Source organism: Glandiceps talaboti, chromosome 7, assembly GCF_964340395.1.
Source record: "Glandiceps talaboti chromosome 7, keGlaTala1.1, whole genome shotgun sequence".
In the NCBI taxonomy this organism is placed as follows: Eukaryota; Metazoa; Hemichordata; class Enteropneusta; family Spengelidae; genus Glandiceps; species Glandiceps talaboti.
Window position 1 is genome coordinate 21,147,565 of NC_135555.1, and position 19,039 is coordinate 21,166,603.

The 19,039-nt window shown below is 37.5% G+C and overlaps 1 protein-coding gene across 1 annotated transcript; it reads right to left on the minus strand.

Annotated features, from left to right (window-relative positions):
- Positions 1-922: 922 nt before the first annotated feature.
- LOC144438088 (uncharacterized) lies at positions 923-16,426 on the minus strand. The gene is made up of 4 exons (XM_078127117.1): positions 15,737-16,426; positions 14,436-14,490; positions 12,672-14,017; positions 923-1,825 (listed from the first exon to the last, which is right to left on the minus strand). The coding sequence occupies exons 1-4, from the start codon at positions 16,424-16,426 to the stop codon at positions 1,166-1,168; spliced, it is 2,751 nt and encodes a 916-aa protein (XP_077983243.1). The 3' UTR covers positions 923-1,165.
- Between the last annotated feature and the right edge of the window lie 2,613 nt (positions 16,427-19,039).

A 19,039-nucleotide genomic window follows, 5' to 3' on the forward strand; every position in this document is an offset into this window, starting at 1 on the left:
CATAACTTCAACCGCATGCCTAGGCATGCCTTCCTTACGCAAGTTGTCTTAATTCTGGTTCACTGTCACTCCAAATTGCACGACAATATAGAATTAATCACAAGTTACATGTTATCTGAAAACATCACATTTTTATAGTGGGTCTGAAGTGTGATTCTAGTGAGTACCAAGAACGTCCTGTGTTACTTGCTGTGGAAATTCACCCGGTCAAATGAGGTCAGCTTCAGCTTCTGGTCGAATCAGGATAGAGTATGCAAATAAGGATGTTGCGGACTGGCTGATTATGTAGAAGGGGTGCAGAATTTGGATTTGAAGTTTACAACCCTGTTTCGAATAAACGCTTGTCACTTCATGCATTTGGGCGCCCAATGCCTAAAATTATGACTATAGCACATATTACATTGCTTGTTTGACGTCAATAGTGTCTTTTGAAAAGTGGCAGTTTACTTAAAGTCTCGTCGATTGATTTCCAATATGGCGTCGGTCATAATACTCATTAACATATTCATTTTTTTTTCAAATTACAAAAAAAAAATCATAAAAAATAAAAATGAAGATGTGCTGACTTGAAATTAACAAACCTGAGTAAGCTACCCCCTGCGCATCAACACACCAGATATCAAAGCAATCTAACAAGAAGTTTTCACGGAGATGATGAAAATGACATTTTATGAAAAAAAAATCATAAAAAATTGAAAATGGCACAGATCAATTTGGCATGAACAAAGCTGAATAGCCTCCCCCAAGGGAACATGCACACCAAATATCTAAGAATTCTGACTGTCACTTTCGCAGAAAATAATGAAAATATAAAAGTTTGACGGACACCTATGATTCACTCTACTCTCTATACTCTATACAACCTATACCTAAAGCTACGCTTTCAGCTTTCGCTGACAGCGGAGCTAAAAATCTGGCTCGAGATGATTTCCTGCAAATTTCCTTCAAGGTATCCTGCAACCGATCATTCCATATTGTCCATAGAGTAAAAAAAAATATGGACAACCTTTTACAGTATAATCATGACATCTGGTAAACTACTCTGGCCAACTGGGAATTACATATGAATGTTTTTTTTTCATTTTTATGAATTCTCCTATGTAATTTCATATCGTGACACAAATATGGTTTATGATCTACATGGAGTCTCATATGAACATTTCGATTATTTCCTTGATGAAATCTTTTTATCACGCTCCTTACATACAAATAGTCTTTGCTTTGTATAGATTCCCATGTGTTTGTTCAGATTACCACTGTGAGCGAAACTTTTACCACACTCCTTACATACAAATGGTCTTTCATTTGTATGGATTCTCATGTGTACTTTCAAATCACTACTTTGAGTAAAACTTTTACCACACTCCTTACATACAAATGGCCTTTCCTTTGTATGGATTCTCATGTGTACTTTCAAAGTACCTCTTTGAGTAAAACTTTTACCACACTCCTTACATACAAATGGTCTTTCATTTGTGTGGATTCTCATGTGTACTTTCAGATTACTACTTTCAGTAAAACGTTTACTACACTCCTTACATACAAATGGTCTTTCATTTGTATGGATTCTCATGTGTACTTTCAAATCACTACTTTGAGTAAAACTTTTACCACACTCCTTACATACAAATGGCCTTTCCTTTGTATGGATTCTCATGTGTACTTTCAAAGTACCTCTTTGAGTAAAACGTTTACCACACTCCTTACATACAAATGGTCTTTCATTTGTGTGGATTCTCATGTGCACTTTCAAATTATATTTATGACAAAACCTTTTACCACAATCAGTACATACAAATAGCCTTTCATTTTTATGGGTTCCATTGTCATCTCCTGTAGCACTGGACCCTAAACAATGCTCCTCAGAGTCTGACAGAGTCCGTTCATTGCTAATAATATCACAATTTCCACATGTCATTGTATTTTCTGGAGAATTCTGGCTCTCATTGGTCACTAACACATCACAGTCACTTCTTGTACTATACTCTATACAATGCTCCTCAGAGTCTTCTTCAACCATGACTTCATCCAATGTAACAAGTCCATGTTGACAAAGACAATCTATTACCATGAATTTATCTGTTAACACAAAAAATAAAGGTGTTAGTCATGTGACTCACTGATCATAAATCTAAACTAACATTTTATGAATATTATGATTGTCATTAATTTTAAAAAGGCAGTGATCATCTGAAGACTATATGTTACGAACAAAGCTTGTCCATATATGTGATTTATATGAATGCAAAAATGTAATGAAACAACCAAGATCCGGAACAACTCATAGCAGATGTAAACAAAGCACATGACATTAGAAGGATAGAAGAAACTAAATGGTACTGTGCTGTGTAAGTCTTACCCATGGAGATGGACTAAATAACACCATAGCACTGCATTTAATGCTATATGTCAGGAAGATTCCTTTCAAGCAGTTGAAATGACAAACGGACAGAAAATACAGAATTCTGCATGTTTAATAATCAATTTTGTAATTTACCTATGGTCTCTGAACCAAGTTTGTATTGATCTGAAGTAAAGATCCCTAAGTACACCTGTACATTTGTTGGCAAATAATTGAAAAATAGTACCAATGGTGTTGTAGCACAATTGTACAATTCCTGATTACTCCCTGTTATCTTTGCAATATATACCATTGCATTATTTGGCTCTTTCTGTGTGTGTGTGTGTGTGTGTGCATGGCCTTGCTGCTAAGCACATCATACACACCCAAATTTTACTGTTGCTTAGGGAGCTGCCCTGTTGCTAGATATATTAGCATACATTTTTTTGACATACGTAAGCATACTGTTACACTGCTATCTTTGCAAAACATATTTGCATTTAGCTGTTGCTAAGAATGCTACAATTGCTAGGGCCAGTTGTCTTGAAAAATATCTGCAGAATAACTCCTCTAGAATATTTTGGCCCCATTAACAAATAAGTTTTCGGGGTATAACTTCTGTGGTATTGCCATGGCCAGTATTATGTAAAATCTAGCCACCCAACCTCAACCCCCATGTCATGTTACCTGGGTACGGACTTGTCACTTCCCATACAAAATTACCATATACTTGTAAAATTCCGCCTTATTGGCTCAGATTAAACTAGACTTTAGACAAGATTCAACTTCAGCAGACGAACGAATATGTAATACTTTATTTGCCGCTCATTTTTATATACCCAGAATGCTCTGGAATAAGTAAGTTCCGATTCCGGTGGAATGCGGTACATATCAATACACGACATCCCTCTTTTTCTTCTAAGTGAAATAAGTCATCAAAAGTAAATGTCCTGATCATGCACATGTCCCTTAATGGTAACGTTCTTTGGGGTTTTGTTTTTAACCAAACAATTAACAGCTTAAAGTTCTTCAGCTTCCAGCTTAACAGTCAACAGTTAATAGTTCCAACAGTTATTTAATTATTAATTCTTAAGTGGAGAAACAACATAGTCAAGACTTAAACAGTCAAAACGATAAGTCAAATTACTCAGTGTTCAAGAATAACTTTCAGGCTGGGGTGGACTACCCATTAACTATATGCCTCAGCCCTGTCATTTAGGGGATTATTCTGCCCCTTTACAATAGCATCATCCCATGATGAAGTCATCATATTTCACATCAAGTTGTCAGCTTGTTCATCTTCTCCTGGCAAATCAGTACTTCATCCCCCACGTTGATTTCTGATGGTTTTGCACCACTTCGCAAATCAGCGGTTATCTTAGACTTGGCTTTCTGCTCAGTGTCACGGTCTTGAACTTCGACGTCATCATGATGATGCGTTGACAAGTCTGGTAGTTTACCACATAGTTTACGACCAAATAACAATTCTGCAGGGCTGCAACCAGTTGTAGGACGAGTGAGTGCCCTGTACGATGCCAGATATTTTCGAATCTCTCTCCTCCAGTCTTGCTTTTCAACTTGTGCTATCTGCAGTCGTTTCAATAGGGAGGAATTCTGGCGTTCTACCTCTCCATTGCCCTGTGCCCACTTTGGAGTAACTTTAACAGCTTTGATGCCATTGACTTCACAAAATATCATGTAGTCTTCAGCTTTAAACTGGGGTCCATTGTCAGACCAAATTGTCATGGGAATACCATGACGACTAAGATGTTCCTCTAAACAGTCAATCACCTTATCTGCTGTGGTAGATGTCATTATCGCCACCTCATAATACCGACTGTAGTAGTCTGCCAGTACGAGTAATGAATGACCGGATGGGAGTGGTCCCAATAAATCAACAGCTAAGTCTTGCCAAGGACCGTCTGGTAGCATCGTTGACCTAATAAGCTCAGCTGGTTTAGCTACAAGTTGACATCCATGACATGAACGAACAAAACGTTCCGCGGCCTTATCATAGCCTGGCCAACTTTAGTACGCAAGTTCTGCTTGGTACCAACAATACCAAGATGTCCTTCATGGGCTAGAGCTAGGGCTTGCTGTCTCAACTTTGCAGGTAACACAATACGAGTCCCTCGCAATATCAACTGACCAATCATACACAACTCACCAGCCACATGTTGGTATTGTTTACAGCTTTCAAAATGACCTGAATTGATTGCCCTTCTGACCTCTGCAAATTCTGGATCAAGAGCTGAAGCTTCCTCTACTTCGCGTGTTGTCAACGAATATGTAATACTTTATTTGCCGCTCATTTTTATATACCCAGAATGCTCTGGAATAAGTAAGTTCCGCTTCCGGTGGAATGCGGTACATATCAAAACACGACATCACTCTATAGGGAAACACTGCCATTTACCTCCTTTCTCCCTTTCTGTTACTGTGGTTCCCCAATCTTAGCAAAAAGGAGAACTTTTCCATAAAAATTCATATTTAGCAGTAAATTCTGCTAAATCACACGCATTACTCATTGGTGGTAGACACAAACCTCATAATGCACAAGGTTCAGTTCAGTTGAAAGATATGGCTATTAACTTTGTCAGTAATACCTCTTATGTTGGAGTATATTTGGATAGTAAAATGTTATGGAATTGCCACATTTTAGAAGTGAAGAAAAAAATGAGTAAGCTAACTGGTATTTTGTACAGACTTCGTTATACAGTTCCTCAGCATATTCTTTTGATGATATATAATACACTTGTTCTTCCCCATCTGTCATATGGACTTGAAGTATGGGGCTGTACATATCAGTCTTACCTCAAAGATATACTAATCATCCAAAAGAAAATTGCTCGCATAATTACCTTCAGTAGTTACAACACCCACTCCCCCCCCCCTTATTTAAACGCCTCCTAATGCTAGATGTATACAAGCAACGTGATTACCAAATAGGAATTTTTGTTCACGATGTGATCAATGGCAATGTTCCGCCATACTTCTCAAATTTCTTTTCCAAGATAGGTCATTGTTACGACACCAGGCAACAGAAGCGAAATGATTTAAGCATCCCAAAATACAACAATAATTACGGTCAATTTAGCACAAAGTTCACTGGGGCCAAAATTTGGAACTCTATCCCTTCCCATATAAGAGACACTCGAAGTCGGACTACGTTCAAAGCTAATTTCAAAAGCCATCTTCTTAGCCAGTATTAGTTGATCACTTGATGTATACCATTTTGTTCTTTCTTTTAAGATTTGTCATTGTTTCCGAATTTAGTTAAATACTTCTCCGGATTTGTGTGATATGTATGTTTTTGTTTTGTTTTGTTTTGTTTTGCTTTGCTTTGTTGTTGTTGTTTTTTCTCTGAGGACAAAACTCGATTAGTTGTTTCGTCAACTATTTTTGCCCTCATTAAAAATAAATAAAAAAAAAAATATATATATATTCAGACCAAAGGCATATTTTTGACCCAAAACTCACATCTCTAATACAATCCATTTCATACAAAAATTTCTATCTCTACACCCTCACCAAGTACTATAGCATGGCAATCAGTCTGGAAGGTTTTGACATTAAGTTGTTGAAATACACACACAACATAGATACACACATTTCACCATGCCTTTAGTAATACTGAAGCATTTCGTCATGTAAAATCATGAAGACTCTCCTAAAGAGCACACATTTTATGAAAATATCTCTTTCCTGGAGTGGCATTCCCCTTATAAGTTATAGTTGTTTACATACACACACGTACATTTGTACATCAATACATACACACTCACCATTCCTTTAGCATACTGAACCAGCTCAGTTGTGCTAAAAGGGAGTTTCACTGTCTAATTCAAATCCGATACTGCTGACTCACAAATTTCTGCAAACAACAAACTTGTCATCAAGTCAATATGATACAATGGAATGGGTGGTGTTATGTATTACTACAACATACCTTTGTCAGAGAGTGTGTTATTCTCAAGTCGGTAAAGTAACACTTGATATGCTTTATTCAAGTCTCGTTCATATAGGCTGAATACCAACTCTTCATTGTCCATTTCTGATTCAGAAAGCAAATGCAATTTAGTGACTGTTTAGTACAAAGACAAAAGATTGTATATTTTGACCACTAGGGGCGCTGTGTCATGGTGGGGAGAATACGTACTTCAGCATGCAAATTGTCCGTGTCTGTATGTTGCAACAGTATGGACCCATTAACAGAGGCTTGCGGGACGCCGTGCTGACGTAGTTACCCTTAGAAAGCAGATGTTGACTGTTTACTAATACATAATGTTTATTGGTGAACTGACCCGTCATGATTACTGTAGTCTGTAGTGTACAATAAATTCAAGGTGGACGTGCTCTTTATCACAATAATATCAGGCGGGTACGCGCGGTCCTACTAATTTATGCCCGAGACTGCCCGGACGCTGCCCGGGCCAAATGTAGGAATCTTTTTGCTGTTCTTGGTGCAGATTACTGCTTTTAAACCAAAACAAATCTTTGTCGCAGCAAAAATCAGAGTGTGAAGAGTTGAAAACACCGTTTTTACACACAACAAAATCCACGACCAAGTGATCTTATTTCAGGACGGCATTTTGATAGTCACACTCGACCATTCTACGATAGGGGTGCCAGGAAAGTTAACTTTGACGTGTGTAAGAACACATGCATGTTTGTGACACAAATATTTCACCATCCTTTTGTAATTGCACAGAAAGTCTCTTGGCAAACATCCACGACTGTTGACAGTTTCTATATCGGGCGTTGCATGCAGTACTAAAAACTTTTCCGCCCATGCTATAACTCCTGCAACCCCTCCTACAAAATGGTCGAGTCTTGAGTACAAGATGGCGTTCAGTTTACTGAGTTAGTAGTGCAGGAACAGGGGTGCAATGTTTGTGTGATAAAACGGTGTTTTAAGCATTTACAAATCTACTTTTGCGTGATAGTAATTATGTTATATCTGTAGTGTGGAAATCTGTGATTAAAATGGTAAGCACACTTCTACTTTGGGCCCGGGCAGTCCCGGGCAATGTACGGGCAGTCCCGGGCATAAATTAGTACTAGTAGGACCCGGTACGCGGGTCTTGATTGTTCACTTTCGTCAATTTTGTCCATATATTCACTGTCAAATTACTTTACCTGATGATTAAGTACCTACCTAGAGTTTATCTTGTCTAGAAAGTGATTGGAGAGGGCCCCAGGATTGATTATCCGCACAGTGCAGTCCACAGACAGTGTCTATGTTGTCGTACCAGAGACGCCAACCAAAATCTTTACTAATAAGTCGTGTCATCGCTCATGCGCACATTGGTATTGTTTGTCTCACGTCTGTTTGGTTAGATTGGTACATGTACACTAACTGAATTGAAATTTAGACTCCACGAAAACGCTTCACCACACGGCAAAACATCGGGAGTGTCATTTGAATCATAATTTTATGAGAACACTGTGTTGAAATATGAACCTCATGTTGTTGTTTTGACATTGTAATAATTTGATATATTTTACCATAGACCCTCCCTCCACCATGGTGGAGGGGCTGTGATTTAAACTAGCTGTAGGAGAGGGCGCACAATCAAAACGTGTCTCTGCGTTTATTAAGGTTCCGTTCATTAGTACAGCGGGTGGGATGGGTGAGAGAATGGGGAGGGCGGGGAACCTGAAATTTTGCGTCACTGTTATTGGAGGTGACGCAATTTCTTTAAATTTCGCCATGTCTTTGATAAACAAATGAATAGAATACACATTTGATAAAATCATGAATATGGTTTATTAATATCTTAACATGTATACCAAACATTTTAGTTTTAATAAAAGTGCCAATGGCGTTGAAGCATAACTGTTGACAGTAAACTGTAATTTTCTGTATTGATAATGTGGTCTTGTTGCTAGGTATATTTATATTTGCAATCATGTGGGTGTGATCTTATTGCCAGGCATATCTACATAATTCATTTACTTTCCTGTCACTAGTGCTATTTGGGCATTATACGTCATTGTTTACATGTTGCTATGGGCATGGTCATGATGCTTAGGGCATTTACATGTTTAAAATAATGTTTATTCAAATGCATTATCCATTGTTATATTTGTATTTAAAAAACACTATCATTTGACTGTTGCTAAGGGCATGCTCACGGTTGCTATGTAAGTATGACACACTCACAATTTGCAGACTAACACTTTTAGAATCATTACCAAATTTCATCCCCCAGTAATTTGAGGTAAAGTTCAATACCAAAATCACTTGTATCAACTACAAGACAGACAGACAGACAGACAGACAGACAGACAGACAGACATACAGAATGACTAACTGACTAACTGACTGACTGGCTGACTGACTGAATTTAAACAATCATTTCTGTACGCTCCTGTCTAAATATTCCTGAGACATATCACCAAAACAATCATTGGAAGGTTTGTTTTTTTACCAAAAATGACATTTTCTGACCCAAATCACACATCTGTGATACAATCATTTTACTTTCAATTTCCCAACTCGACACCACATGTAATGTTCCTACCAAATACCAAGTCAATCGGTCAGACAGTTTTTGAGTTTCAGTTGTTCACACACACACACACACACACACACACACACACACACACACATATACACACACACCATGCCTATAGCACTACTAAACTTCATTAGTTTAGTTATATTGGCAATTGGTCTTCTGAAATGTATGACATCTTTGAAAGTCTAGATATTGATGAGTTGATTCCATGTAATACTGGGATTGTCAGGTTACGTAAACATTTGAATTGTACTGAAAACTGGTATATGCATGTTCGTAATAAACCGAAATTACGCACGTACAGTATCTTTAAAAGAACACATCGCCGTGAAAATTATTTAGATTTAGATTTGTCAAGAGCTGAACGTTCTCTTTTTGTTCAGTTACGAGTAGGAATACTTCCACTCAGGATTGAAACAGGTCGTTTTAGGGGCGAGGTGTTACATACTCGCCTGTGTGTGTTATGTAATGCAAATTCAATTTGATTTTTTAGATTTATTGATTTGATTTATTGATTTCACCAGGAAAAAAAACATACATAACAAATAAATTAACAAAATATATAAATTAAATATATTAAATATATAAATTAAGTCAAAGAATATTCAATCAAATACATCAGTAATTACATGGACCTGGTGGGGGTTGTAGAAATAGTTCTACAGAACTAGGATGAATCTCACTTTTTATTTCACTGTTCATTCTATCATGATTTAAGAACACATTTTTACAATATTATACTTGAGTCTAATCCAAATTTTCTAAACTTTAATGAGACTGAGAAATGGAACTTTATAATGATCAATATGCCTAGAGCAACTTGTAAATTTATTCACAAAGCTTACACCAGAAGGTGTAATCATCTTTATATAACAGTGTAGTATGTTACTTTTCTTTACTTGTTATGACTGTCCTCTTTGCACCCCTTATTTTTAAGTGCTTTATACGAGTAATTCAGTTTTGTAGTGACTAATAAGCCCGGTGGGCTGGGTGATGTGTTTGCTTTCTGATATTGTTATTGCCAATTTGTAAAATGTATATCACATGTCACTATAATAAACAACCTTATACTATGCCAATAGACAAGCGACCTATCGGTCAGAATAGCTCCGCTGTTTTTTTTTTTTTTTTTTTTTTTTATTTTGGTGACATGTAGAAGTGGTTCAGTTCTTCAGCTCTTCACTATGCAGTTTTGTTTTAGCGATGCAATAAAGTGGTTAGTGGTTCATATGATGTCTCACTATAAAACACATGTTACACAGAAGTTGGTAATGTATTGTACTTTTATACCATAGTCACCATTTTTATAACAAAAATCTACTGTTATGAAAAATTGCACAAAATCTCAGAAAAAAAATGACTGGGAAATGCACACAAGAAAAAGAAAAATAAGAGGAATTTGAGGTTGGCTATAAATAATTCCAGTGTCAGCTTTAACCCTGGAAAATTTTAATGATAAATGAAATAAACTAGGGATCTAAAATAATTTTGAGGCAATTTGAATTTCAATTTTCTAACAAATTTACCCAGTCAACAACATTCAACTTGTACAAGTTGTAGTAGATATATATAGGGAAGAAATCTTAGTTTCCGGACGGCAACAATCCCCGCCAAGTACCCGAAAGAGAGTCATTCTCAGCCATACGTTACAGTGGTAACACTCATTCATGTTCTATTACCTTTCATAAAGAAAACACAACGAAATGGTTGAAGTGATCTTTTTTTTATTTCTTTTCATCACAACAACAAAATCTGCGTGATCAAAAGTGTTGTAAACTAAACCAGAAAGAATTATCGGACTGGCTAAACTTCCCAATGAACTGGAGTAAGGTCCAAGTCCAAGTCCAAGTAAGCCTCGATAGTACTATAGTACGTGAGAAAATCGTCTCAAACTAGCGATACAACTTTCAAAATATAACTTGACATGTCTTCATTTGTTAGAGTTATACAATCCAAGACGCGTTTTCACTCGAAAACAACAATTCTGTGAATAATGACACTCTGAACGCAGCGATTTCTCGGACGATGTTACCACTGTAACGTATGGCTGACAACGACTTGCTTCCGGGTTAGTCCCTCGTGCATCCGGGTACCTGGGATTGTCGCCGTACGGAAACTAAGAAAGATGGCGATTAATACATACATCGTCTGATATTTTAATTTACAGTGTTTCTTGTGACCGGCGCCTGTCAGCAGACTCGGCCATTTTTTCATCATTCCATTGTATTTAAACCTTGTACTTGACATTTCGCAATATTTATAATTCTCAACAAAATACCTCAACATGCCTCACTTCGCTCGTACTCAAAGCAGCCCCTCGCGGTATGATCACTGATGACATGACGAGAGAGAACCTTTTCGGATTTACATGTAAAACGGGGAAAGATACGCAAAATGTAATGCAAAGTCTGAAGCCAAATTAAAGTTGTAATTATTTTAATTATTTTTACTTGCCAAATATTTGCATTTTGGAAATGGCAAGACACGTTCATGTCGTTTAACTTTACATGTGACTGTCGGCCAATAAACAAAGTTTGGTTGATTCACAGTCCGCAGTTAGACTGCTCTTGCATAACTTCAACCGCATGCCTAGGCATGCCTTCCTTACGCAAGTTGTCTTAATTCTGGTTCACTGTCACTCCAAATTGCACGACAATATAGAATTAATCACAAGTTACATGTTATCTGAAAACATCACATTTTTATAGTGGGTCTGAAGTGTGATTCTAGTGAGTACCAAGAACGTCCTGTGTTACTTGCTGTGGAAATTCACCCGGTCAAATGAGGTCAGCTTCAGCTTCTGGTCGAATCAGGATAGAGTATGCAAATAAGGATGTTGCGGACTGGCTGATTATGTAGAAGGGGTGCAGAATTTGGATTTGAAGTTTACAACCCTGTTTCGAATAAACGCTTGTCACTTCATGCATTTGGGCGCCCAATGCCTAAAATTATGACTATAGCACATATTACATTGCTTGTTTGACGTCATAGTGTCTTTTGAAAAGTGGCAGTTTACTTAAAGTCTCGTCGATTGATTTCCAATATGGCGTCGGTCATAATACTCATTAACATATTCATTTTTTTTTCAAATTACAAAAAAAAAATCATAAAAAATAAAAATGAAGATGTGCTGACTTGAAATTAACAAACCTGAGTAAGCTACCCCCTGCGCATCAACACACCAGATATCAAAGCAATCTAACAAGAAGTTTTCACGGAGATGATGAAAATGACATTTTATGAAAAAAAAATCATAAAAAATTGAAAATGGCACAGATCAATTTGGCATGAACAAAGCTGAATAGCCTCGCCCAAGGGAACATGCACACCAAATATCTGGAATTCTGACTGTCACTTTCGCAGAAAATAATGAAAATATAAAAGTTTGACGGACACCTATGATTCACTCTACTCTCTATACTCTATACAACCTATACCTAAAGCTACGCTTTCAGCTTTCGCTGACAGCGGAGCTAAAAATCTGGCTCGAGATGATTTCCTGCAAATTTCCTTCAAGGTATCCTGCAACCGATCATTCCATATTGTCCATAGAGTAAAAAAAAATATGGACAACCTTTTACAGTATAATCATGACATCTGGTAAACTACTCTGGCCAACTGGGAATTACATATGAATGTTTTTTTTTTCATTTTTATGAATTCTCCTATGTAATTTCATATCGTGACACAAATATGGTTTATGATCTACATGGAGTCTCATATGAACATTTCGATTATTTCCTTGATGAAATCTTTTTATCACGCTCCTTACATACAAATAGTCTTTGCTTTGTATAGATTCCCATGTGTTTGTTCAGATTACCACTGTGAGCGAAACTTTTACCACACTCCTTACATACAAATGGTCTTTCATTTGTATGGATTCTCATGTGTACTTTCAAAGCACTACTTTGAGTAAAACTTTTACCACACTCCTTACATACAAATGGTCTTTCATTTGTGTGGATTCTCATGTGTACTTTCAGATTACTGCTTTCAGTAAAACGTTTACTACACTCCTTACATACAAATGGTCTTTCATTTGTATGGATTCTCATGTGTACTTTAAAATCACTCCTTTGAGTAAAACTTTTACCACACTCCTTACATACAAATGGCCTTTCCTTTGTATGGATTCTCATGTGTACTTTCAAATCAATACTTTTTGTAAAACGTTTACCACACTCCTTACATACAAATGGTCTTTCATTTGTGTGGATTCTCATGTGTACTTTCAAAGCACTACTTTGAGTAAAACTTTTACCACACTCCTTACATACAAATGGTCTTTCATTTGTATGGATTCTCATGTGTACTTTCAAAGCACTACTTTGAGTAAAACTTTTACCACACTCCTTACATACAAATGGTCTTTCATTTGTGTGGATTCTCATGTGTACTTTCAGATTACTACTTTCAGTAAAACGTTTACTACACTCCTTACATACAAATGGTCTTTCATTTGTATGGATTCTCATGTGTACTTTCAAATCACTACTTTGAGTAAAACTTTTACCACACTCCTTACATACAAATGGCCTTTCCTTTGTATGGATTCTCATGTGTACTTTCAAAGTACCTCTTTGAGTAAAACTTTGACCACATTCCTTACATACAAATAGTCTTTCATTTGTATGGATTCTCATGTGTACTTTCAAAGCACCACTGTGAGTAAAACTTTGACCACACTCCTTACATACAAATGGTCTTTCATTTGTGTGGATTCTCATATGTACTTTCAAAGCACCACTGTGAGTAAAACGTTTACCACACTCCTTACATACAAATGGTCTTTCATTTGTGTGGATTCCCACGTGCACTTTCAAATTATATTTATGACAAAACCTTTTACCACAATCAGTACATACAAATAGCCTTTCATTTTTATGGTTTCCATTGTCATCTCCTGTAGCACTGGACCCTAAACAATGCTCCTCAGAGTCTGACAGAGTCCGTTCATTGCTAATAATATCACAATTTCCACATGTCATTGTATTTTCTGGAGAATTCTGGCTCTCATTGGTCACTAACACATCACAGTCACTTCTTGTACTATACTCTATACAATGCTCCTCAGAGTCTTCTTCAACCATGACTTCATCCAATGTAACAAGTCCATGTTGACAAAGACAATCTATTACCATGAATTTATCTGTTAACACAAAAAATAAAGGTGTTAGTCATGTGACTCACTGATCATAAATCTAAACTAACATTTTATGAATATGATGATTGTTATTAATTTTAAAAAGGCAGTGATCATCTGAAGACTATATGTTACGAACAAAGCTTGTCCATATATGTGATTTATATGAATGCAAAAATGTAATGAAACAACCAAGATCCGGAACAACTCATAGCAGATGTAAACAAAGCACATGACATTAGAAGGATAGAAGAAACTAAATGGTACTGTGCTGTGTAAGTCTTACCCATGGAGATGGACTAAATAACACCATAGCACTGCATTTAATGCTATATGTCAGGAAGATTCCTTTCAAGCAGTTGAAATGACAAACGGACAGAAAATACAGAATTCTGCATGTTTAATAATCAATTTTGTAATTTACCTATGGTCTCTGAACCAAGTTTGTATTGATCTGAAGTAAAGATCCCTAAGTACACCTGTACATTTGTTGGCAAATAATTGAAAAATAGTACCAATGGTGTTGTAGCACAATTGTACAATTCCTGATTACTTCCTGTTATCTTTGCAATATATACCATTGCATTATTTGGCTCTTTCTGTGTGTGTGTGTGTGTGCATGGCCTTGCTGCTAAGCACATCATACACACCCAAATTTTACTGTTGCTTAGGGAGCTGCCCTGTTGCTAGATATATTAGCATACATTTTTTGACATACGTAAGCATACACTGCTATCTTTGCAAAACATATTTGCATTTAGCTGTTGCTAAGAATGCTACAATTGCTAGGGCAAGTTGTCTTGAAAAATATCTGCAGAATAACTCCTCTAGAATATTTTGGCCCCATTAACAAATAAGTTTTCGGGGTATAACTTCTGTGGTATTGCCATGGCCAGTATTATGTAAAATCTAGCCACCCAACCTCAACCCCCATGTCATGTTACCTGGGTACGGACTTGTCACTTCCCATACAAAATTACCATATACTTGTAAAATTTCGCCTTATTGGCTCAGATTAAACTAGACTTTAGACAAGATTCAACTTCAGCAGACGAACGAATATGTAATACTTTATTTGCCGCTCATTTTTATATACCCAGAATGCTCTGGAATAAGTAAGTTCCGATTCCGGTGGAATGCGGTACATATCAATACACGACATCCCTCTTTTTCTTCTAGGTGAAATAAGTCATCAAAAGTAAATGTCCTGATCATGCACATGTCCCTTAATGGTAACGTTCTTTGGGGTTTTGTTTTTAACCAAACAATTAACAGCTTAAAGTTCTTCAGCTTCCAGCTTAACAGTCAACAGTTAATAGTTCCAACAGTTATTTAATTATTAATTCTTAAGTGGAGAAACAACATAGTCAAGACTTAAACAGTCAAAACGATAAGTCAAATTACTCAGTGTTCAAGAATAACTTTCAGGCTGGGGTGGACTACCCATTAACTATATGCCTCAGCCCTGTCATTTAGGGGATTATTCTGCCCCTTTACAATAGCATCATCCCATGATGAAGTCATCATATTTCACAGGTAACTTCCTTGTGCGAGTTGGTCTACAGGCAGCTTGTGGCACACTAGATTTACTAGGGTCATCCACTGGTGCTTCTACAGGTGGTTCCACTGCTGTATTATTAGTTTCAGGATTTACAAACAATTTCACAGGGGACGTGTTTCGCTTGTAACCAACACCTTCAGGTGATTGAACAGTTACCTGGTTACCTCTCTGTGCACAACGGTGTGTGGGGTGTCATTGAAGTTAGTTGTCAGCTTGTTCATCTTCTCCTGGCAAATCAGTACTTCATCCCCCACGTTGATTTCTGATGGTTTTGCACCACTTCGCAAATCAGCGGTTATCTTAGACTTGGCTTTCTGCTCAGTGTCACGGTCTTGAACTTCGACGTCATCATGATGATGCGTTGACAAGTCTGGTAGTTTACCACGTAGTTTACGACCAAATAACAATTCTGCAGGGCTGCAACCAGTTGTAGGACGAGTGAGTGCCCTGTACGATGCCAGATATTTTTGAATCTCTCTCCTCCAGTCTTGCTTTTCAACTTGTGCTATCTGCAGTCGTTTCAATAGGGAGGAATTCTGGCGTTCTACCTCTCCATTGCCCTGTGCCCACTGTGGAGTAACTTTAACAGCTTTGATGCCATTGACTTCACAAAATATCATGTAGTCTTCAGCTTTAAACTGGGGTCCATTGTCAGACCGAATTGTCATGGGAATACCATGACGACTAAGATGTTCCTCTAAACAGTCAATCACCTTATCTGCTGTGGTAGATGTCATTATCGCCACCTCATAATACCGACTGTAGTAGTCTGCCAGCACGAGTAATGAATGACCGGATGGGAGTGGTCCCAATAAATCAACAGCTAAGTCTTGCCAAGGACCGTCTGGTAGCATCGTTGACCTAATAAGCTCAGCTGGTTTAGCTACAAGTTGACATCCATGACATGAACGAACAAAACGTTCCGCGGCCTTATCATAGCCTGGCCAACTTTAGTACGCAAGTTCTGCTTGGTACCAACAATACCAAGATGTCCTTCATGGGCTAGAGCTAGGGCTTGCTGTCTCAACTTTGCAGGTAACACAATACGAGTCCCTCGCAATATCAACTGACCAATCATACACAACTCACCAGCCACATGTTGGTATTGTTTACAGCTTTCAAAATGACCTGAATTGATTGCCCTTCTGACCTCTGCAAATTCTGGATCAAGAGCTGAAGCTTCCTCTACTTTGCGTGTTGTCAACGAATATGTAATACTTTATTTGCCGCTCATTTTTATATACCCAGAATGCTCTGGAATAAGTAAGTTCCGCTTCCGGTGGAATGCGGTACATATCAAAACACGACATCACTCTATGGGGAAACACTGCCATTTACCTCCTTTCTCCCTTTCTTTTACTGTGGTTCCCCAATCTTAGCAAAAAGGAGAACTTTTCCATAAAAATTCATATATTCAGACCAAAGGCATATTTTTGACCCAAAACTCACATCTCTAATACAATCCATTTCATACAAAAATTTCTATCTCTACACCCTCACCAAGTACTATAGCATGGCAATCAGTCTGGAAGGTTTTGACATTAAGTTGTTGAAATACACACACAACATAGATACACACATTTCACCATGCCTTTAGTAATACTGAAGCATTTCGTCATGTAAAATCATGAAGACTCTCCTAAAGAGCACACATTTTATGAAAATATCTCTTTCCTGGAGTGGCATTCCCCTTATAAGTTATAGTTGTTTACATACACACACGTACATTTGTACATCAATACATACACACTCACCATTCCTTTAGCATACTGAACCAGCTCAGTTGTGCTAAAAAGGGACTTTCACTGTCTAATTCAAATTCCGATACTACTGACTCACAAATTTCTGCAAACAACAAACTTGTCACCAAGTAAATATGATACAATGGAATGGGTGGTGTTATGTATTACTACAACAACATACCTTTGTCAGAGAGTGTATTATTCTCAAGTCGGTAAAGTAACACTTGATATGCTTCATTCAAGCCTCGTTCATATAGGCTGAATACCAACTCTTCATTGTCCATTTCTGATTCAGAAAGCAAATGCAATTTAGTGACTGTTTAGTACAAAGACAAAAGATTGTATATTTTGACCACTAGGGGCGCTGTATCATGGTGGGGAGAATACGTACTTCGGCATGCATGCATGTAAATTGTATTGAAACAAGATTTTCATGTCCGCGTCTGCATGTTTCAACACTATGGCATGGACCCATTAACAGAGGCTTGCGGGACGCCGTGCTGACGTAGTTACCCTTAGAAAGCAGATGTTGACTGTTTACATAATGTTTGTTGGTGAACTGACCGTCATGATTACTGTACAAATTAAGTTCAAGGTGGACGTGCTCCGCTCTTTATCGGGCAGGTACCCGGGTCTTGATTGTTCACTTTCGTCAATTTTGTCCGTATATTCACTGTCAAATTACTCTACGTGATGATTAAGTACCTACCTAGGTTTTATCTTGTCTAGAAAGTGATTGGAGAGGGCCCCGGGATTGATTTTCCGCACAGTGCAGTCCACAGACAGTGTCTGACGAATAAGTAGCAACGCTTCAGAACGTAATACGCATGCGTATACGTTCTGCAGCGTTGCTCTAAGTCGTGTCATCGCTCATGCGCACATTGGTATTGTTTGTCTCACGGACTGTCAGTCCTCCATGTCTGTTTCAGTACGTGTAACCATGGAAGTTCTACTTCCATGGTGTAACTAACTGAAATTGAAAAAAAACAGACTCTACGAAAACGCTTCACCACACGGCAAAACATCGGGAGTGTCATTTGAATCATAATTTTATGAGAAACACTGTGTTGAAATATGAACCTCATGTTGTTGTTGTTGTTTGACATTGTAATAACTTGATATATTTTACCATAGTCTGGATAGACCCTCCACCAGCATGGTGGAGGGTCTATGATTTAACTAGCTGTTGTAAGTTTATCTCATAGATATGTGAAAAACTTAATTAAATATATACTTACATAACAGCTATCTGTGCAGAATGCAATAGCTGCATTGCAAAGTTTTTTTTTTTAATTGTTTTGTTTGGGACTTGGGGGCCTAGTGTTTTTTTGTGGCGGGTCACTATTTTTCGTGCGAGCATTTCGGGAGGGTCGCTATGAGGAAGAGGGGGGGGGGTTCACTATTTTCCATGCAATGATTTAGGTGTATTACATATTTCAAGTACAGTATGAGAAACACAACATTTAATGAAGATAGCTTTCAAATACATTAAACTCTTGTATATAATAAGTATTCTTTAACAAAAAATAAATATAACTTTAAAGGTTTGATAAATATTGTTCGACGTTCCATCTGCACGCCCTAAGTAATGTCCCTCCACCAAATACCAAGACAATTAGTCTGTCCCTTTTTTACTAGTTGTTTATACCAGGGACGTATAAACAGACTGTTTATACGTCCCTGTTTACACGCACACGCACGCACCGGCGCTCGCTAAATCATATG